Source organism: Saimiri boliviensis, chromosome 3 (assembly GCF_048565385.1).
Source record: "Saimiri boliviensis isolate mSaiBol1 chromosome 3, mSaiBol1.pri, whole genome shotgun sequence".
Taxonomy (NCBI): domain Eukaryota; kingdom Metazoa; phylum Chordata; class Mammalia; order Primates; family Cebidae; genus Saimiri; species Saimiri boliviensis.
The window spans coordinates 98,607,191-98,630,881 of record NC_133451.1 but is presented as its reverse complement, the minus strand read 5'-3'; the positions used below and the strand labels follow the sequence as shown (position 1 = coordinate 98,630,881).

Sequence of the window (23,691 nt, the reverse complement as noted above, 5' to 3'; positions counted from 1 at the left end):
TAGAATATGATAACCTGTGTATAAGTGGTTCTAAGTTTGAAGAAATATTTCAATTTAATCTGTCTTGTCAAAATCACTGACATAATTTAGTGGCTTTTGGCACACCTATTCCAGCTAGACCACGAAAAATAGCTCCTTTGTCTCCTGTAACACTTTCTCTGTGGTTGTGAAGAAAGGAGAGGTATCACAAATTGTGGTGGCCTGCAATACTAACAGAGAACTCTGATGACATCAGTCATGATAATGGGCCAAATTCTTACCAGATATTTTTCATTTCTTGTAAATTTCTATATCATCTTGTCTTCTTGTATTGTCTCATAGGTAATTATCATTCCTTTTTAAAAAAGGAAGAAGCTGTTGGCACATGCCTGTGATCCCAGCTTCTTGCTGAGGCAGGAGGATTACTTGAGCCCAGGAGTTTGAAGCTCCAGTGAACCATGATTGTGCCACTGCACTCTAGCCTGGGTGATAGAACAAGATCCTGTCTCTAAAAAAAAATTTTTTGAATCCTCAACTGTTTTTAATCCTTTTCAGTCTTCTGTTTGAAGAATTTCCTTTCTTCATTTTTGATTCCCTTGGTAAGAGTCTACAAATACCTTTGAGTTTGATTAGTTACTCTACAAGAATGCTTATTGTTCAATATCATGCATTAATCATTAGATTTGTAGAACAATATAATGCTGAAGTCGAAGAGGACTTCAGGTATCAGGTTGTCCAACTCTCATTAAATGAATATCCCAAAGAAGGTGACATAGCAGATATCAGAGATTGAGCTCTAATTACTGGCTCTTTCTCTACCATGATAAGAAGCCAGAATAAAAATTTTTTTCTTGCTTGGTCCTATAGAACATGACCAAAATTTGTAGTAGTTTATTCAGTTATTTCTAATTTTTAACAGTGTAACTAAGAAACGTAATTGATCCTGTTAGGCCCTAATGATTCTATCGTGTAATTACAGACATAGCATAACAAGGTTGTGTTATGTTGTAGGGGCTGGGAGGCTGGCCAAACATACTTACTAGCTAAGTAATTCATCCACAACATTTATGTTCTCATATGTATAATTCAAGAGTTTGCCTCAGCAAAATGACAAGTTGTCACTTATCACAGACCTTCATCACAGATTGCCAAAAACACAGAGAATTTCTCTTAAAATGAGGTCTACCTTGGGTTTGAATGTGCTTACCTGTAGAATGTGCTTACATTCCAAAGTTAGATGTAAAAAATAGATGTTTTTATATTACTAGTTGTATTAAAGATATGATAAATTAATATATATATATATTTTTTTTTTCCTCAGGGAGCTATTCATGCCAAGTACGACACAATTGATAAAGACACTCCAATTCCTACAGATAGACAAGTATGGTTTAAGTTTTGTTAAGCAACCTAAGATAATTCTGCCAAATATTTAAATTTTAGGAAGGATCATGACGAAAACCTCTTTCTCTCATGAATACATAGACGTTGCTATATACTTTTTTTTTTTAATGCCACTCCTTATTCTTGCTCCAGGATCTGTGGGTCAGTTGGGTTAAACTGAACTGGGCTGCAAGCTGTGGGTTGGGTTCAGGTCTGCCCTCCTTCTGGGGGCCGAGTTTGTCTAGATGCACATGTCAAATTGCAAAGTCTTCCTAGAAAATCAGGAATGCAGTTTGGGCCAGCAGTGGCGGGCCCACAGAGAGAGCCCAAAGCCAACCTCTGGGCCAAAGATAGTCAAGCAAAAGCTTGGGAGGGCTTCTGAAACTCTCCCAGCCTGTGGCAGCTGAACCACAATCAAGGCATTCCTGGTCAGGTAACCAAACTTTGTTACTGAACACTAGGGTTTCAGTCTAGGTCCCAGTGCTTGCCTTACAGAAAGCCAATCATTGAGACAAGTGTTGACAGGGAAGGATTTATTATAATTATTATTTTTTGAGATGGAGTTTCACTCTTCTTGCCCAAGCCGGAGTGCAATGACACAATCTATTGTTAGAGAAAGCATAACTCATAATCTATTGTTAGAGAAAGCATAACTCTTATGCTTATAAATTAGTAAGAACGATACCTTAAAGGACTTTAGGTCAAGTTACCTTTTTTTTTCTCCCTCATTTCAAGTTTTAATCAAAGCTTTTACTTAAGATTATTTTATTTCTGCATCTTCTCAATTGTTTCTTCCTTGTATTTGTCCTTTTCCTTTCCTACTTGGTGAGATTTGACTTTCTGTTCAAGGATCTTTTTGTGGCCTTTGTCCAGTTTTAGCCTAATGATATCCATCTTGCCGAGGTGAATGCCTATGTGGACAGTTGTGCCTTTAGCCTTTTCCTGCTGTACCCGTTCAATGTAGATTACACATTTCTTCCTGTAAACCTGGACTACTTTGCCAATCTGCTGACCTTTACAGTTTCCTCATACAACCTGAACTTCATCATCCTTTCGGATGGGCATGGATCTCATGTTGTACTTCTGTCTCAGCTCTTTGGAAAGAGGGGAAGACATAATCTTCCAGCAAATGTGGGAAAGTGCATTGAAATGCCTTTTACAATTCTTGCTTTGGTCAGATGTCACAAAGGGATTGAATTTCATTTTGGCCACTCCCACTTCAGTGATAGCCGCAAATGGGCCAAGTTACCTTTTTAAAAATGTTATATTTCTTCATCTGAAAAATTTGCCCTTCATTTAGACTAGATTATAAAGGAAAATGTTTTTGAAAAGTATATTAATACATAACTTTTCAAAAGAAATGGTCTGTTTTTCCTGGTTAAATATACGTACAACTTCTTTAGTGTTTTTATAAGATCAATTAAAAAATTCAAAAAATTAGGAACTTAAGTTGGTCTGTTTTGAAATTCTTAGTATAGCTTCTGCTTTTCCTTATTTATTTAATGAATAAGAGTTAAGGATTTATTGCTAATTAGACAATTATTGTTTCACCTTATTGCTTTGCTCTTTTAACAGATTGAAGTGGATATTCCTCGCTGTCATCAGTACGATGAACTGTTATCATCACCAGAAGGTCATGCAAAATTTAGGCGTGTATTAAAAGCCTGGGTAGTGTCTCATCCTGATCTTGTGTATTGGCAAGGTAACTTTTTTAGTTACTAAAACTCTTCTGGAATATTAGAAGATTGTTGCATAACTGACATTTAAAAAATTGAAGTATCTAAACATCCTTGTCTAGATTGTTGCATAACTGACATTTAAAAAATTAAAGTATCTAAACATCCTTGTCTTTGGGAAAAGTCGATATTAAAGCTGCAATTCATTTTTTGAGAGGTTTACATGCAAAGATTTTTAAAAATCTTTGTATAAATCCTAGTAGATATCATTTAAACACATAATATTTAGCATGCAAGTTTATTAGCAAAGCAGAAAGAATATTTGGAATTGTCTTTGTGGATACATTTTTAAAATGCTTATGTAACTTGTTAAATCATTTGGGGCTAGTTGAGATTCTTATAGGTAATGATTTCTAATTTATACTTACGATGGCTATTAGGGCTTAAAAATAGGCTATCACCCTATAGTCCTCATTTTATTTATTGTCTTTTTTGCCTCATATCATTAATGGTTCATATTCTTTATTTTTAGCTTTGCCATGATTATTTTTGTGTTTGATAAAGAATGAGAAACCCATTACAGCCCTATTTTTAAATATAAGTGGCTATTTTCATATTTCAATTCTCTATTTCTTACTGGCCATAGTTGAAATATAGCTATTATTTTCCTTAGCTCTGTGTATTTCAGAACTATTCTATACCCTCCTAACAATTTAAGGTAGATTTATGTACGTTTTTTCAGCATGACAGCACATGCACATCATTATTATCAGTAGAAGAAATGTCATATATTTGGAATTCACTTCACAATTTTTAAAGAATTTTTTTTTCATAATTCCAAAGAAAAAGAACATAGCAAAACTCCATTTCCTAGATGAGAAAGTATGCCAGAAAATATTAAGTAATTACGAAGATTACACAGTTAGGGTCAGAGATGGGACAATATCCAAAGCATTGTAACATTCTTACATTTTTCTATTATTGTATTTCTCTTTTCAACTTATAATAATATGGATAATAATAATAACTGATTTATATTGAACATGTACTATGTGCTACACTATCACTCCCTACAGTAACTCATGAATTAACATATTTCTGGATGGATCATACTTCTAATGTTTAATCTACGTGGAGGTAATGCAAATAACTGAATAAGGTATATATCTTCAATTCTACTAGATTATATTTATTTGACTTCTTTCTCCCAATCCCTCTGCATTAGGTCTTGACTCACTTTGTGCTCCATTCCTTTATCTAAACTTCAATAATGAAGGTAAGCCTCTTTATCATTTAAATAATCATTGCTCATAATATTCTAAAATATTTGATTTAGACATGCAAGGTTTTTGATTTTGTTTTAAGGTTCTTATTCTCTCCCTGGTAGAGTTCTGTGAAATAATTTATTATAGACTCATTTTAGAGAGGTGAAAGATTAATTTTTTACTGGACAGTTTCAGCTTTGCTAAAGCTATTACTAGGAATTTAGTGGAAGTTGATTTTTCTAAATTCTTTAGAGATTAATTTTTGTCTAAGTATACTTTCTAAAGAATTTGTAAAGAAATCAATTATGGTGGCACTTTTCTGTAATCTTGTATCTCCAAAGCCTATAATCATTTCATATACCTCTTCCTTAATGAAGACTTTGCTTATTCTCCTTGAGACCATAAAGCACTTTGTATTTATGAAAATTTATCTTGTGTCTATCTTATATTCTAGTTACTTATGTACTAATGTTGTAATAGTTTTTTGACAGCCTTTTTTCAATGACAGGTTATTTTTCCTGCCCTTCTGCAATAACTTTGTTATTGTAGGCTTTTCAATAAATACTAAATTTAAATAACTCCAATCCCTGAAATCGCATATAGACAATGTTACCATACATAGCTTGAATGTCTAGATGCCTTATCTGAGAATCTCCATATTTTCTAATTCTATTTCATGACAGAATTTGCATAGATTTCTGGAATTAAATAGAAATAGCGTAATTCCAGAGAAATGAAATTTTACTCTTTGAATTATTATTAAATACACTGTTCTCTGATGTTCTCACTCATTAATCTAGACTAGAGTTTTTACTGTGTTTAGGTAGGCATAGCCAATTATCACTCATACTGATCCAAGCACAGTAAGGGGTCTGTTTTTGATAATGTGGATTATAACTACTGTTCCTAAATCCAAAGTTCATAGACTCTTGTTTGCATCAGCAGCAATTAAAGATCATGAGGTCTGTATAACTTATTAATAATGATTATGCTTAGAAATTTTAAGAAAGTTTAGGTAATAAAAGTTTTGATTATTGTGTGATAATGATTGCCACAGTAGTTTGAATTTGAAGTTATAGAGTTATTTTTGTTGTCTAAAATATTTTGTGTTTTAAAGCATAGACGCTTTTATCTCTTAATTTTGTTTTTCTACCACTTGCTATTGCAACTGTTATTTAATAGTAGATTCTAGGAATATGTGCTAAGTGAATGCATTACTGCTGGTCATCTACCATGTTAACTAATTTTTTACATGCCTTTGCCTTATTCTCTTTTAGCCTTGGCTTATGCGTGTATGTCTGCTTTTATTCCCAAATACCTGTATAACTTCTTCTTAAAAGACAACTCACATGTAATACAAGGTAAGCAAATGTCTTTCCATGTCTTTTTATCGGGAAACTACTGATATATACTGGTGTACTGATTTAATACTTGATTAAATGTATGATTTTGACCCCCAAAATATGATGATGGTCCATCCAATAAAGCCCATAAAGAGATATGAGAGCCGGGCGCGGTGGCTCAAGCCTGTAATCCCAGCACTTTGGGAGGCCGAGGCGGGTGGATCACGAGGTCAAGAGATCGAGACCATCCTGGTCAACATGGTGAAACCCCGTCTCTACTAAAAATACAAAAAAATTAGCTGGGCATGGTGGTGCGTGCCTGTAATCCCAGCTACTCAGGAGGCTGAGGCAGGAGAATTGCCTGAACCCAGGAGGCAGAGGTTGCGGTGAGCCGAGATCGTGCCATTGCACTCCAGCCTGGGTAACAAGAGCGAAACTCCATCTCAAAAAAAAAAAAAAAAAAAGAGAGATATGAGAAAGTTCAGTCTTTCCTCCAAATCCACAAAGAATTATGGTATTTTTCTAATGGATATTTGATATCTGATCTCAGTTCAGTTCAAATGCAGGCATGCTAGTTTGAGAAAATAAGAGACTGCTATTTGTTTCTCTCACAATTAAAATTGCTCACAAAAAGCTTCACCATGGAACAAGTCCATTGTGAATTAGTAAAAAGTTTAAATGTTTAATTGTATAAGCAGAATATTAAAAACACTTCCCATTTATCTCAATTCCCATGCATGCGTACCCAAAATATGCTCCCTCTTTCTTAAACTTCCCTAAAATATATCTCCTTCCTAAGAGTTAACATCGTAGCATGACCTGTTTATGAATTCTTTCACGACAACTTTAGCCACATTCAAATTTTTACTTTAATTTCCTGAACTCTTTTTTGGAAGCAATATAATAGAAGTTAAAAATATGCACATTTAGATAGAAAAAATCCTAAAATCTATATGGAACAGCTAAGGACAGAACAGCTATCCTGAGCAAAAAGAACAAAACTGGAGGAATCACAATATCTGACTTTAAATTACACTGAAGAGCTCTAGTAACTAAAACAAAATGAAACTGGCATAAAACCAGATACATAGACCAGTAGAACAGAATAGAAAACCTGGAAGCAAATCTTTATACTTCTAGTGAACACATTTTCGACAAAGGTTACAAGAACATATAATGGAAAAAAGACAGTCTCTTCAATAAATAGTGCTGAGGAAATTAGATCTACATATGCAGAAGAATGAAACAAGATCTCTGTCTGTCAACATACAAAAAAATCATATCAATGTGGATTAAAGTCTTAAATCTGAGACCTCAATTTATGAAACTACTATAAGAAAACATCAGAAAAACTCTCCAGGACGTTGGTCCGGGCAAAGGTATCTCGAGTAATATCCTACAAGCAGAGGCAAACAAAGCAAAAATGGACAAATGAGATCACATCAAGTTAAAAGGCTTCTCAACAACGAAGGAAACAATCAACAAAGTGAGGAGACAACTTTGAGCTTCTTATATATTCTGGCTGTATATATTCAGACAACCTGACAGGGATTAACAGCCAGAATATATAAGAAGCTCAAATAACTGTGTAGAAAAGAATTTAATAATCTGATTTTAAAAAGGTCAAAAGATTTGATTAGACATTTCCCAAAAAAAAAGACATACACATGGCAAACAGGCTCTGAAAAGGTCCTCAACATCATTGATAATCAGAGAAATTCAAGTCAAAACTACAATGAGATACTATGTCACTCTAGTTAAAATGGCTTTTATGTAGAAGACAGGCGATAACAAATGCTGGTGAGGATGTAGAGAAAGAAGAACTCTCATACGCTGTTGGCGGGAATGTAAATTAGTATATCCACTATGCAGAACAGTTTAGAGGTTCTTTAATAAACTAAAAGTAGACCTACCATATGATCTAGCAGTTCTACTGCTGGGTGTATACCCAAAAGAAAGGAAATCAGTATCAGAGAGATATCTGCACTCCTACGTGCAGATATTATTGCAGCGCTGTTCGCAATAGCCAAGCTTTGAAAGCAACGTAAGTGTCCATCAACAGACAAGTGGATAAAGAAATGTAGCATTTATACACAATGGAGTACTATTCAGCCATAAGAAAAAATGAGATCCTGTCGTTTTCAACAACATGGATGGAACTGGAGGTCATTAGGTTAAATGAAATAAGCCAGGTACAAAAAGGCAAACTTGACATGGTCTCACTTATTTGTGGGATCTAAAAATCAAAACATTTGAACTTACGGAGAATGATGTTCTACAGGCTGGGAAGGGTAGTTGGGGGTAGGACTTGGAGGATACACATTGTTAATGAGTAAAAATAAAATAACTGAAAGAATGAATAAGACCTAGTATTTGCTACCACAACAGGGTGACTGTAGTCAATAATTTAGTTGTGCATTTCAAAATAAGTAACAGCATATAATTGGATTGTTTTTGACACAAATGAAAAATGCTTGAGACGTTGGATACCCCATTTTTCCTGAATGTGTTTATTATGCATTGCATATTTATATCAATGTGTCTCATTTACCCCATAAATATATACACGTACTATGTACCAACAAAAATTGAAAACAAAACAAGAAAACTCATACTTTTAAAATAGAAAAGTGTTTCAGATTTAAGCTTCACTGCTTACTGTGTAATCTTGGACAAATAATTTAAGTTCTGTAGGTATTATTTTTTCATATCTACAATAAAAATACTGTTGTAAAGGTTAAACATAATATGTAAATTCTTGGTATATAGAAATATTCAATGTGTCATTTATTTCTTAGCATTACTGTTATTATGAATACTGTTTTTTGCTAGTGTTACTATTAGGGCATTATAGACTGACTGTTTTATATCTTTTCAACAAGCTTCTGTATATTTTAAGGGCAGAGAATTTTTTTAAGTTTTTTATTCTTTTAGAACAGACTACAAAGCTGCTCACTCTCAATTACTGTTTCTATGACACTTATCAGATATCTGTTTTAACTTGTTTTTAACTATATATAATTCTTCCTACTTAATTTTAAACAACTTGAACCTGATACTGTGTTATACATATTATTATGGTTTTATATAATTCAACCAGTTTTCATAAATAAAGTAGGAATACCAGATGTTGTATATGATTTATCAAAAATTTTAAGTGGGATCTCAATTAATAATAATTTTACTTTGTTAGAAATGAATATAAAATTAGAATGTTGGGGGTCGATATAATGGGAAAATAATTAGAAAGGAAGCAGAAAGGAAAATTTAAACTAAAAAAAAAAAGCTAAAAGTAGAAGGAAAAGAATGCGGACAAATAGCTTAGCACATAAAAACATTTATTTTTTTCAGCATCATGTACCTTGAGGTATAGAGAAAAGGAATGAAAACTTTAAAAATTTTGTGTTTACAAGCAAATTGAATCGTGTTTATTCCTGTATATCTGTGTCTACAGTGTAGATGGTTGTTAGAAAATCAGATAATGATCCAGTGTCTCTATGTTAATTTTAAAATGCAAAATCCATTGGCTTTTCTATTTTGAAATGGTTTAGTTTGACATGGATATGCCCAATTCTTTGCACATTTTCTGCAGTGTGGACTTGTATAAAGTTGAGATTAAATTGAGAAAGATCTTTAGAAGGTACAGCTTTTTGGTTTGACTTTTTCTAATAAGGAGGAGTGCATTTTACAGTGGAAGTTGATTTCTGCTTATAGATTATCTTAATAAGGTCACTTACGTCAAGTACTATGTTATACCTTCTTCATAATTTGTGAAGTAATATTCTATAATGTTGTGTCCTGTACCTTATTAAGAGCAATGTGTCCCATTCTTTCTGATAGCTTCCTTCTTACCCTTATCAGTGAGGTTTATTGTAGAAGTGATAGTGTACTCTTTCAGATTTCAGTTAATAGAAAAATTGGTGGATTTAATTAAACCTTGGGTCATATCACAAGATTTCAGATGCTCTGCAATATAAATAATCTGTCAGATAGTGACCAAAGACAAATAATCAGGTTAGTATTTGTGCAATATAAAAGGAAACTTGATAATCATCAGTTAAAGTTTTCAGCAATATAATGCTGTTAGTTTCAAAGCTAACATGAAACTGTAATGTTTCCTGAACTTTCCAAATATAAAAGCCCAGACATCATCTTTTTCCCAATTTGATGATATTGTCCCCAATGAATATACAGTGTTGGGGTAAATTTCTAAACGTTAGAAAGATGAAAATATTGGGGAATCCTCAAATAAGTAATAAAAACAAGACTTATGAGCTGATTAGACTGTTTCTTAGATGGCTGGATGATGCCTTCCTAGATGGCCAGCTCTTAAAGGACCATATTAGACAGCTTTGTTACACTGATTTCTGTTTGGCTATCTTCCTTCAAAATTTTATTTTTCCACTGTTTCATATCTCAGATACATACATTGTACATTAATAATGAATTTCCAATATGAAAAAGACAAATTTCCACACTTTCTAATTACAGACTTTTGTAACACACTTTGTTTTTTGAGACAAGATCTGGCTGTATCACCCAGGTTGGAGTGCTGTAGCACAATCTCAGCTCACTGAGATTGTGAACCTCCACCTCCTGGGCTCAAGCCACCCTTCTACCTCAGCATCCTGAGTAGCTGAGACCACAGGCATGCACCACTGTATCTGGCTAATTTTGTATTTTTTTGTAGAGACAGAGTTTGGCCATGTTGCCCAGGCTAGTCTCTTAACTCATGAGCTCAAGCTATTCACTCACCTCTGCCACCCAAAGTGCTGGGATTACAGGTGTGAGCCACTGCACCTAGCCTTAACACAGTTTTAAAAGGCATACTATACAGATATGCAAGACAATATCTTGTTTAATTTATTAAATTCAGTACTATAGTGTACATAACATGAATTTGGAGAGACTTATCAGAAAGACCAAAATGACCGTTTAATTTGATCAATTTATCAGTAATGCATTTAACAGCTAACATAATTAAAAGACCTCTCAACAATTATTTAATGCTTGGTTTTCTAAGTATTTAAATTTCCTCAGTTATGATTTCTGTGAAATTGCATTTGAAATCTTGAATTTCTTTTTAATTTTGCACTTCTTTAAAGCTACCATAAATGTTCTATAATATGATGAAAAAAGAATCAGTAGACAAGGTGTTTTAAATCATTTGTCCAATTTTTATATTGACCATATACTTTATATAAGAAAAAAGTTTCAGTTAGTCTTTGAGCACATAAGTGTACTGACACTGTGTCATACCAAGTACTGCTTACAGAATTGAGATTCTTACAATAAATATTTATTTCTTTCCCAAAGAGTTTTATAATATGTTTGGTAAATAAATGTGAAAATGACTAGTTATAAGTCTAGGAGACAAGTATACATACTGTTATGTTAGCCCTGAGCAAGAAGTTGAGGGATTTTTGATTTTCTTATGTGTGGTAGCAAAAAGAAGAGACAGCATTCTGAAAAGGTTTCATAAAAGGATATTGATGAATTTGAAGTTTGGGTATGAATTTCACTAGTGAGAATAGGTAAAGACATTCTTAAGACAGGGCACAAGGAAGAGGACTGAAGTAAGAGGGCAAAATGGGTTGATAAAATAGCCACTAATCAAATTCTGCTCTGATGGGGTCTGATGGGTAGGAAAGAGATATGGAAAGTTAAAGAAGGAGCTGAAACAGCACACTGATTATTGTTTACTAAAGTTTGAACAGTGGTTTATTTTTCTTCAAAGTGTTTATTTTAGGCTTAGAATTAGAAATATTCAGCTCTCATTTTGTTGGTTTCCTTTTTGTTAATGTTTTCCCCTTCTTTATTTTGTAGAGTTTTAAATTTTACACTTCAAAGTAGTAATTGATTTTTGTTTGGCATAAATATCACATGTACACTTTCTTCTCCACCAATTTTGGGAAAATCCTAAGTCGTATATAAGAAACTAATCCATTTAAAAGCTAATTATAGAAATGCATATAAATACCTATTAACTGAATCTTTGAATTACCTTTCCAGAAGTTAAAAGTTTCTATGTTCAATAGCAACTTGAATTGCTTTTTGGAAAAAAACAAAAAACAAATAAAAACAATAAACAAAAAACTTTTTATTACTATACACTAATAATGAAATAGGAACAGCCACAAACGAACTTCTCAGACACCAAACTGGGAAGCAAGTGGTGATTTATTCAGCCCAGGAGCTACAGCGGCATAGATGCCTAACAACTGAGCTCCCCAACAAAGAAAATCCTTGTCCTTTTAAAGGCTTACAACTCTAGAATTACATGTGAAAGGGTCTTGATCCATGAAGTAGGCTTGGGGTATGTGATTTGAGTGGGAGTCTGATCGTGTTTAAGTAAAAACAATGCCTTCCGGAAAGATTCCTCCATACTATGCCTGTGACCTACAGGAGTGTGATTAGGGGTGGCGCCCGGCTCTGCCAGCCTTTACTTCGCCTATTGAAATGTAATGTGGAAGTCTAGGGGGAAGGGCTCTTAGAAGCTTAAGAGGATTAAGGGTCTTCTTCCTCATTAGAACTTAAAACATTTTCTACTTTAAAGTTTTTTCTAAAATATTATATATATATATATATATACTCATGAGACTCGAAAATGCTTTACCTCTTATAGATCAGTAGAAAAATGATCAATTTAATCAAGATACCCTGTTTTTTTAAAAAACTTAGTTCTATTCACTTGTTACCTACAGATATTTTTATGATATAATAAATTTAATTACCTTCTGACCTAAATGAATATTTCTTATTTTCTTGGTCCTATCAAATTATCACTAGCAACATTGCTACTGAGTTGAGAAACTACCAATACATGAGAACATTTAAAAATAACATATTAATTCAGGATTGGCTGTCGAGATTATCTAAGATTACTAAAATTATTCTAAGGTTCAGAATCTTAGAATACCAATTGTATGGAAAAAGATAGAGGAATTTGAAGTCTATTGATTAGCACTTCAGCTGTATTGGAAAACAAGTTTATAAGTTGCAGGACAGGTAAGCTTTAGGCTGTTGAGGAAAAAGGCAGCTTCAACCCAGTGAGGAACAAGGCAGCCTACATTTAATCAATGAAAATCTGGCACATAAACATACTCTGTAGTGTTTGATAAAACCAAGGTATATTCACACATGGAAGATGTGGTTACCGTATAAATCTGGGAAATAAAATTAAGTAAAAGTTTCCCCAATTTTCTGTTTACCTGTATGTCTTTCTAAAACCTTTGAGGGAGAGAATGATATCTTTTTCACTTTGATGTTCCTAACATTTAATATAACACAGATAGCTATAGAAAATTTATATTAGATAGATTTTGTACAGAAATATAATAAACTTCCCTTGAAGGTTAAATGGGAAATTTTATAAGAACTTTTTTTTTTATTTTAAAGAAGAGCATGTCCCTTTTTATAACTCACATGTAGGTTAGAGAATACTATTTTTGAAGTTAAGACTCTAGATTCATATCTTCATTATATAGTATAAATCACAATTACAGAGTGTTTTTTTAAGTTAGGTTCAGGGTACATACACATGTTTGTTATATATGTAAACTGCATATCATGGGGGTTTGTTGTGCAGATTATTTTATCAACCAGGTAATAAGCATAGTACCAGACACAGGTAGGTTTTCTATTGTCTCCTTCCTCTCACTTTCCTCCTCGAATGGTTCTGGAGTCTGTTGTTCCCTTCTTTGTGTCCATGTCAATTACAGAGTTTTAACGACATTTTAATATCTCCTTAAAAAGAGTCAGGATTCCATGATTCCGTGGAATCCTTTGTTTTATTTTGACCATTGGTCTGGGTTTTGTTTGTTTCTTTGTTTTTGCAGCTATTCTTAAATTCTTTCATTTTGATTTACAAATCAAAAGGCATGTATTTATTTTGATATTTAAAAAATTTATATTAGGGGACTTTTGAATGCTTTTTTGAAGTAACTTGGAATACTACATTGGGCAAATTTCATCAGTTGTCTCATGATGCTCTCTTTAGAGACAGAAGTCTTTCTAAATATAACAGGCCGTACTGTTATCTCATTTGAAAGCAAGCATGTCCTGAGCAATCAAAACTTATACTAGTTTTACAAATTATATTTGCATATATAAATAACATATAATGTATAACTTTTTAATAATACATAAAATAAATTTATATATTTTATGTCTTTGTGTGTGTGTATACATGTGTATGCAGTTATAACGTATAAATCCAATCATCAGTGTTGGCTGGGTGCAGTAGCTCACACCTGTAATCCCAGCACTTTGGGAGGCCGAGGCGGCCAGATCACTTGAGGTCAGGAGTTTGAGACCAGCCTGGCCAACACGGCAAAACCTTGTTTCTGCTAAAAATACAAAAATTAGCCGTGCATGGTGGCAGGACCATATTTTCATGATGGATTAGATTTCTTCAGTGGATCCTTAATTAGCCATGTAATTTTACATAGTAATTATTTTTGTCAGGCTCAAATAAGAATTATATTTAATAAACTGGAGCATAGCTGTAGAAAATTGCCTGAGGTGTTTTAAAATGAAGCATGCTTTTTAGAAGTTAATAACTATATGCTTTCATTGATATACAGTTGAACACTTATGATTGTTGATATTACATTTCTCTGGTTTCTGAGAAAATTGGGACTATAAACACACCATCACTAATTGGAAAGAAGAATTAAAAAGCTAAAGAAAAGTTAAAGCCAGAAGTTCCCTGGGCTCTTCAGATATATTTTGGGTGTTTACTTTGGTCTGTAACTCTTGAAGCTGATGTAAATTGTACCTTTTTTTTGTTCAGAGAGGAAAAAGGTGAGACAATGGACAAATAGAATGTGTTCTATTGCAGTAAAATGAACGTCGGGTCAAGAAAAAGTATAATTTTTTGAGTATTTTTTTTTTTAATCCTGCATGGTTAAAAGTTCACATTAAGTGAGGAAGTCAGCTTTGTCATGGAATATAGCACCTTTTCATCTTTTTTTTTCTTTCTGCCCTGAAGCTCTTCTGCGTAGGATATGTGACATATAAAATATTTGCTTATAGGCAAATACCTATTATATTAGTTCATTTTCATGCTGCCGATAAAGATATACCCAATTCTGGGAAGAAAAAGAGGTTTAATTGGACTTAACTGTTCTACATGGCTGGGGAGGCCCCAGAATCATGGCAGGAGGTGAAAGATACTTCTTATATGGCAGCGGCAAGAGAAAATGAGGAAGCAAAGCAGAACCCCTGAAGCACCCATCAGATCTCATGAGACTTATTCACTATCATGAGAATAGCACCTGAAAGAGTGGCCCCCATGATTCAATTACCCCACACCCCATCCCTCCCACAATATGTGGGAATCCTGGGAGATACAATTCAAGTTGATATTTGGGTGGGGACACAGCCAAACCATGTTATCCATAAAATTCATATGGTCATTGGAGGCAAAGTTTTATTTGAGAAAAATAAGGTAAGACTACTTGTACTGATGGACTATCAAGAATTTAGTACTGTCTCTTGAAATATTAAAAGTTAAAAACTTAAAAACTGAAAAAGCAAGGCAGATACTGTTTTTTGAAGATTATTTTCACCAAATAACTGGTTTTAAAAATAGGTGTTACTTTACTGTAGGAGAAAGTTGTGATTATTAAGGGAAAAGTTTGATGATGTTACTGTCATTTCAATTTTTTAAAAAATGAGGTTGTCACCTGTAATCTCAGTGCTTTGGGTGGTGAAGATGAGAGGATTGCTTGAGCCCAGGAGTTGGAGACCAACCTAGACAATATAGCAAAACCCAGTCTATATTTAAAAAAAAAAAGTTGAGCTCATTGAAATGTGTATTAATCTTGGTTTTTTAATTAGTAAAAATATAATAGTAACTTGCCCTTGAGTAGATTGTTAGCACCATCTTGTTTAGATTAGCACATAGTAAGTAAACTGGCAAGAACAGTTAACTTTCGAAAGAATTTAAAAAAAGTGAAAAGAACATATTCCTCATATTTTGACTGAACTCTATGAATTCTAATAGGATTAGAATCAACAAAAGATATTTTTAATTGCCTGTTGTATCCCTACTTTCTGAATAAACATGGCATTAATTCTTATTCCTAAATATGCCAATTGCTAAGTCTTAGATGGAAATAAATTAGAACTGGAACAGATGCATATATTTATCTGTATATATAAACAAATTTGAGACATAATTATTCCATTGTGACAGCTTATAAATGTTCTCCCTTATTTAAGGATCTGTATACTTTATGAACATTCAACAAATACAAAGCAGATTTAATATTATTAGAGAAAATGTGCTTGTAGCGTTTAACAAGAAAACATGATTTATTATGGGTACAGTTTTGTGACTCAAGAAATGAACCGATAATTTTGAAGGTACAAAATAGATTATGACAGTTTTTTGGTATACTTGTTTAATAATTAGCAAGTAATTAAAGTCTTAACAAAATTATCTATTAAAGTATTGTTATGGAGAAATTAAATATCATTCAATGTATTTGAATATTATGTCCTTGGAGTACTGTGTAAAAATAACGATTGTCTCTAACTTTGTTATTTCAGAGTATCTGACTGTCTTCTCTCAGATGATTGCATTTCATGATCCAGAGCTGAGTAATCATCTCAATGAGATTGGCTTCATTCCAGATGTAAGTACTTAGTGCATTATTAGAACACGTGGTTAAAAAAATAATAATAAAGTGGAATTAGTAGCACAAAAGAGTGTATTTTTAAAATTTTTGTTGTCAAAGAAACCGTATCTGAACAAGTTACTGCTACTAATTATAGCCTTCTGTTAGAAAGTCTATGGCTACTTTCCAAACTCCCACTTTAAGTAAAGAAAATGTCATTTTTCTTAGCATAGTTGATACTATCAAATTGTTTTGAGAAACTCATTAGTGATAGTGTTGTATTAAACTATGCTGTGAAGGCTTTTCACTTAGGTTTTATGATATTCAAGCCTAATTTTTAAGATATACGATGTATGCTTAAGTGAAAGTAACTTCTTCTGTGTTTTACTTAATGCTACCTTAGAACTTTAGATAGATTTTGGTTTTTCTTTCCTCTGTAGTCCACATCAAGCTAAAAGTCAGAATTGAAAATCAAAGATTGGCCATACAATGACTTAGCCTGTTATTAATGTGTTGTTTGACGCATAGAATCAAGCCGTTTTTAAAGATTGTTCAATAAACTTGTATCAAAACATCACATTGTATCCAACAAATATATACAATTATTATTTATCAATTAAAAATAATAAATAACAGTGGAGAAGAAAAGAAATTAATAACAAAAGTTACCTGCTTGGTGATGGAGTTGCAGTTGGTAGCATAGGTGCAAGGGAAATTGTTTACTTGTTGTATTTGACATTAAAAATTTTTTTAACAGTGTGAGTGTATTACTTATTCAAAAGTTAAATTGAAGGCACCTACCCTAAAGCAATTATAATTGTTTAGGAGGATGCTTTATCAAAAATTATTGATAAGAAAACAAAATGTTCGTGGTACATATTGTTAAAGTAGGAAATGCTATTTATAAAACAATATTATGGTATATCTCATTTTCATAAAATAGAATTTAGTGTATATGCATATATACGTAGGAAAAGTTGAAAGGCTATACTCTAGAATATTAATTATGGCTATATGTGGTTATAGGAGTTATGGGTACTAAGGAAGCTTAAGTGCAATTTTTAATTGTTTTCATTTAACGTGTTAGTTTTGTAATGTGAAAAAATTTTAAAACTATGTTATATGATCATGTTTAAAAGAGTACTATATATAAAGCAGTTTTTTAAAAACTTTATTCTTACAATGCATGGGAAGAAATACATTTTATATTGAGACCCGGGTGTACAATATGATCATGTTTAATTGAGTACTATAAAGCAGTTTCTTAAAAACTTTATTCTTACAATGCATTGGAAGAAATTACATTTTATATTGAGACCTGAGCACACAAAATTTGAGTGGTGATGTGTAGTGTGTGTATATAACTGAAATAAGTGTTATAAAACAGTGTTTTATGCTTCCTACATGTGATGCTTTGTGTTATTCTTGAAAATGTCTTCATTTAATACGTTGATTTAATGAACCTAAATTTGAAAAATACTTACATAAAGGATTTTTTAAAATTAATAAAAACTGGTTTTTAAAATTAAAAAAATAAAAATAAAAGGCTGTTAGAGTACATTATCATTATAAATGTGAGGTGTAATATAATAATACTAGACCCAGTCTTAGGGCTACAGTTGAAGAAACTATCAAGGAACTGATTGCCAACTTGGTAATGGTGTTAGATTGTTGAGTAAAAAAGGATACTAAATATCTAAAACATAGACTAAAAGAAAGGGTAATTGATTTCAAAAAGTTTTCTTGAGGGCACCTAATTAAATTGTGGTCAGCACTGAACCAAAACAGAAAACGTTTATGTAGACAAATATGTCTGGAAACTGGGTATGGTGGCTTGTGCTTAGAAGGCTGAGGCAGCAGGATCACTTGAGACTAAGAGTTTGACACCAGACAACATAGCAACTCTTCATCTCTTTAAAAAATAATGTGTAGAATTTTAAAGACAATCTGATAAAAATCCCTGGACATATGCCAGAACACAGATAATATTAAGAAAGGAAACACGCAAGGAAAAATAACTTTGGTTTATCAGAAAATTGAATTCTGAATGAGTATGATGTAAGAAACAATGTTAAGCTAAAAATATTGTTAAAACATAATTAATATGAATACATATTAAATGTTTACTGTGTACCAAGCACTGTTCCACCTTCTTTAAATATTATCACTCATCAAATACTACAAGTTGATAAATCTATTTGAACAGTGACTGTTATATATAAATCCAATTTGGGAAGGACTAATAATGTGAAAATAAAATTCTAAATAATAACATGAAAGGTAAAAGTAGGTGGCAATCAGTTAAAATGTGTCTAATGATTTAGCATTATTTAAAAAAAAATGCTCATTTTATTTAGACATTAAGTCAGGGAATCTTTCAGATTTGAGATTTGATTTTACCCTCCTTGGAAGCTAATAAGGTAGCCTGTTACTGTCTTCTGGATACTGGAAGAAAACATAAGATTCCTGGGCCAGAGACAAAGGACTTTATCACTGACAGTACAGCAACCAGCATGAGCATTAGCATATTTGTGTTGGTTTCTCTTACTCTCAAATGCTATGGAGACAACATCAAGGACCTAGATGATGCTTGCATATGTAGTGGATTACAAGAGAGAAACTATTAGCTTAGAGAATTACGATTTTTTTTTTAATGGATATGCCTTCCCTTTGTTTGAGAGAGAGCCTTTTTCGTCTAAGGCTATTAGTAAATCTGTCCTTTGTTCCAAAGAGTGATTCTATTTCTGTTTAGCAAGACTGTTTATTTTAACAAACATATTTGAAAAGATAGTCCACAGCAAAGGACAGTTTATGTCTCTCCTCACAAAAAATTCAGAAGTTCAGAAGTTCAATAATGCTTGTTAAATATTTAATTTAATGGCTGGGTGTGGTGGCTCATACCTGTAATTGCAGCACTTTGAGAGGAGGCAGGTAGATCAGAAGGTCAAGAGATAAAGATGATCCTGACCAATATGGTGAAACCCCGTCTCTACTAAAAATACAAAAATTAGCTGGGTATGGCTGTGAGCGCCTGTAGTCCCAGTTACTTGGTAGGCTGAGGCAGAAGAATCACTTAAACCCTGGAGGCAGAGGTTGCAGTGACCCGAGATCACGCCACTGCACTCCAGCCTGGCGACACAGCGAGCCTCCATCTCAAAAAAAAAATTAATTTAATGGTAATCTCGAAAAGAACAGAAAGAATATATAACTTCTACACCAGATGAATGGAGGGTGCAGGATAGAACAAAGAAAAGACATTTAATCCTATAAAAACAGAAAGAACATAGAAACAATGTAAGCTAATTAAATGGTTTATTAAAGGAAAGCTTTAGATATTCTTGAAAATCTATCTCATAGTACTTATGAGATAAATATAAAATATATATATTTATATATATTTATATATATATATATATATATATATATATATATATAAAATATAAAAACTTAAAGATACTGGCCAAAGGAGACTTTTAAAAAGGCAATTATTAACCAAAACATTAGTGATATTAATACAAGCTAATAAAATATAAGAGAATACATAAAACAGACCCGTTCATGTATAGAATTTGTTGGTATATGACAGACATGACTGTACAATCAATTAGAAAAGAAAGTATTATTAATGGTCCTGACTGAATAACTATGTGGAGGGCAGTGTAAATGAAAGTCAAAATTCATACAGCACATAAAAATAAATTATAGCTATACCAGAAGACCTAAATTTGGAGTGTTATATTTATATTTGTAATCTAGGAAATAATTCTTATTAAATAGGTTACAGAAAGTATAAAACATAATTTTAAAAAGAGAGGGTTGAAATTCAGGAGTGGTAAAAAAGAGGTTTCTATTGTATTGGTCATGTTTTATTTTGGTTTAAAAAATTTTAGAGCAAATGTGGCAAAATGTTAATACTTGTTAAATCTGAGTGGCGAGTACATTGGTGTTAAGTGTGCTGCTATGCAGGGTGAGTGAATTATTCAATAATTATGATATAATATATTTATTTATGTTTCCCCATTTTGATCTACTTGTAAAATTACTGGAGCATTATTGGTTCTTATAAAAAATTCTGCAATAGCAATATTATTATGAAAGTAATACTGATTTATATAGTGACACAGGATTTTTTCAGTGCCACTTCATCAGCCAGAGACCTATTTGGCCAGCAAAGCCCATGCCCAGACCTTGCTTGGTCCTGGGCTTGCCACAGGATATACCCGCCCACCCAGCCAGCCGGGCTCTGCTTGGCTTGAGCTCTGGCCCAGATCCGGCACTTGCCCCACAGCTGAGCCAGGCATGCAATGACCTGCTTCCACCTTGGAAACTAGTGTCTGATGAGGGGAATGCTGTGGCACTAGAACAGGGATGGACTTGTGACCCTGAAAATCCAAAGGGGGTGTTACAGCATGCTAACAACTCTTTCAGTCTCACAGCCCAATGAATGGGTTGTGTGGTGCCCAGCAGTTCGTTCTCCCATTGTTCAGCAAGCGGGAGGGGAGTGCTACAGGGTAACAGCTTTGTTTGCACTCACCATTCAGCAGGACCCAAGTTCTTTTCCCATGTCCAAGAATGAAATTATGCTGACAGCCAGTGAGTGAGTGAGCCAAAGAGTTTTACTGAGTGACAGAACAGCTCTCAGCAGAGAGAGGAGCCTGAGTTGGGCAGCCCCTTTACCTGAAGTTGTATAGTCTTCCCACCACCTGAAAGTGGGTAGTCCCAAAATGTGGCTGAGTCTGGGGCTTTTATGGGCCCAGGATGGGAGTGTATGTACTAATTGGTTTGTAAGTATGCAAAAAAAGCAAAAAAAAAAAAAAAAAAAAAAAAGCACCACTCAAAGATAGGCACGACAGTGTAAAAAACTAATTAAAGAAGGGTAGGTATATGTAAATAGGTGAGTAGTAGGGATCAATCAGAGGAAAGCATGCCAAACAGAAGGAAAGATTCTTAATCCAGTCTGTGGATTTATCTGAGACCTGTAACTTGTTTTTCAGACTTTAAACTGTCTTTGGTTTGAGGTTGGATTTTACCAGGGACTCACCCCATCTACCTAGGGATTTGTCTGCCTCCTGCTGCTATCAATAATAGTGTGAATAGTCTTCAGAGACAATTGTTAAGCCATATGGGATAGGAAGTAATTCTTTGTGGGTTAGAAATATCCAGCACATGGCAAATGCTGAGCATCCCTGACCCCCAGCCACTGATTGCCAGTAGCAATCCTCTAATCATTGTTACCAAAAAATGCCTCTACACTCATTTCTGAATAATTAATTTACATATACTTCCAAATGCCCTCTATCATGGTTCTGTCAATTGTTAAGAATTTTAGAGTAAACAAAAAGAAACAGGGGAAACAGTATATCTTAAACTGAAGAAGAGTCCCATCTACAACTCTTTTCTTGTCACAGAGAGTGGGCAAATTAAAATTATTTAACACAGCTAAAATTTTAATAGGAAAATTGTTTTTTGAAATCTTTTTTTTTAATTGAGCTGTTTCTTAAATCTGTGGATAATATAAAAATGATGAGGCCATTTTTAAATTTAATTTTGTGAACAGATTTAATGTTTTAATGTAGAGATTGTTGACAGTGAGTACCTGTGGGAGGAGCATAATGAAATGGAGCACTTTTAAAAACATGTTTCTAACTATTAATAACATTTTTAGTTGCATTTTATTAGTTTATGTAGATAGCATTTTTTAAAAATTCTGAATGATCGTCTTTAATGTTCTACCTTTAAAATAATTATTGAGGTAATGTTCTATGCCTCTAACAACAGTACAGGCTAGATTCATCAAGGAGAAGAATGGGTACTTTGATAATGATTTAGCAAACTGAGGTTCCTACTCAAGAACTAAACCTATCAAAATAAACCCTCATTAATCTTTCATCATTGAAATTCAGGCTTCCATTGTAGTAGAGATTGTGATTTCTGGCTTTTTTCTGTTTGCTCTGGGTCACAGAGCTCTGAATACTAAGCACTGCTAAAGCTTGAATAGTTAGAAATATTGTACACTGATGTGATGCTTAGATTATACAAGTCAAGGTAGTTATGTGATTTACATATAAGTAGAGTGAATAGTGTAATTTGGTAAAATTGGGGCTAGACTGATATTTATCATTTTTGTCTTGATATATATTTCTGCTTTTAAAAACATACTAGGCCTCATTTCAAATGAGAACAGGAAAGTATGATTCATTCTTAAGGGAACTCTATTCCTGACATTCTGTGAATAGTATTCAGCTTGCAAATTATGAAGGGTTGTCAGGTAACCATTAAGAGAAATGCTAAGGAGTATATCAGTACTGTATGTGCCTTTTCAACCTAGCTGAAGATAAAGCTAAAGAATTCCTTGATATGCTGGTGAAGCCATTGTCATTTAACTGCAATCTGAAAGGATGCTTATACTACTTAAAAGCTTATCACAATCATTTTCAAATTTTATATTCAGCTGAGTTTAAACTAATAGAAAATATAGAAAGACCACTCTGAAATATCTATGTGTTTGTTCCTTCGTTTGTTCTGACCTTCATTATGTTGTTGTTACGTAAAAAATATTTAGATCTTAGTCTAAAGAGAATACTGACAATGACCTTTTCAGATTTTATCAGATGTAATTACAGGAAAAGCTAGGAATATCCATCTATTTAGAGTATCTCATAATTAGAGTCCCACTAACCAGTTGTAGTCTCTCTAAACAGTCCTGGGATGTGTCCTCTTGTCTGGTAGCTGCTGTGGTGTCCCCAATGTTAGGACAAACTCTATTCTGCTGACATTGGACCATTAAGGCCCTTGAATACAAATAGCTTATTAAAATCTCTCTCGTAATGAAGCTTAATTACCTTTCAGAAAGTGCCCAGATCTTAGAAATCAAAGTGGCTATTAATAGTATCAGGTATGATAAAATTATTTTTTGGTACTTTCTATCTACAAAACTATACACACAAGTTAAATATCAAGCAAGTTTTCCAATTTAGTAAATGTTCATTTGCATTACCCACCACATCCGTTTCTAATCTAATGTATCTTTATGCAGTCCAGAAACAGGTGAAAGGAAGTATGGTGTAATGCAGCAGTTCTCAAATATTTTGCTCTCAGAACCACTTTATATTCTGAAAAATTATTGAGGACCTCAAAGAGTTTTTGTTTACATAGGTTATATCTATCGATATTTATGGATATTTAAAATATATTTATGTATTAATTCATTTAAAAATAACAGTAACAAACTCATTGCATGTTAACGAAAATAACATTTTTTTCTGAGAAATAGTTACAAATTCCCCCCAAAATGGAATAGTGGTATTGTTTTATATTTTTATAATCTCTTTACTTGTTTAAGTACTTGAAGAAAATGTAATCTTGCACAGACATGTACATAGTTTCTCAGACAGTGGTAATTTCTTGAACTGCTCGGACC

The 23,691-nt window shown here is 33.1% G+C and overlaps 1 protein-coding gene across 3 annotated transcripts in view; it reads left to right on the top strand.

Moving 5' to 3' along the window:
- Positions 1-23,691, top strand: part of TBCK (TBC1 domain containing kinase) — a 265,679-nt gene that overhangs the window by 75,477 nt on the left and 166,511 nt on the right. For all 3 annotated transcript variants that reach the window (XM_074396536.1, XM_010340090.3, XM_003929478.4), the window contains exons 16-20: positions 1,301-1,363; positions 2,938-3,064; positions 4,264-4,314; positions 5,581-5,664; positions 16,204-16,289. In XM_074396536.1, coding sequence (XP_074252637.1) covers positions 1,301-1,363; positions 2,938-3,064; positions 4,264-4,314; positions 5,581-5,664; positions 16,204-16,289 — 411 coding nt within the window. The remainder of the gene's footprint in view (positions 1-1,300; positions 1,364-2,937; positions 3,065-4,263; positions 4,315-5,580; positions 5,665-16,203; positions 16,290-23,691) is intronic.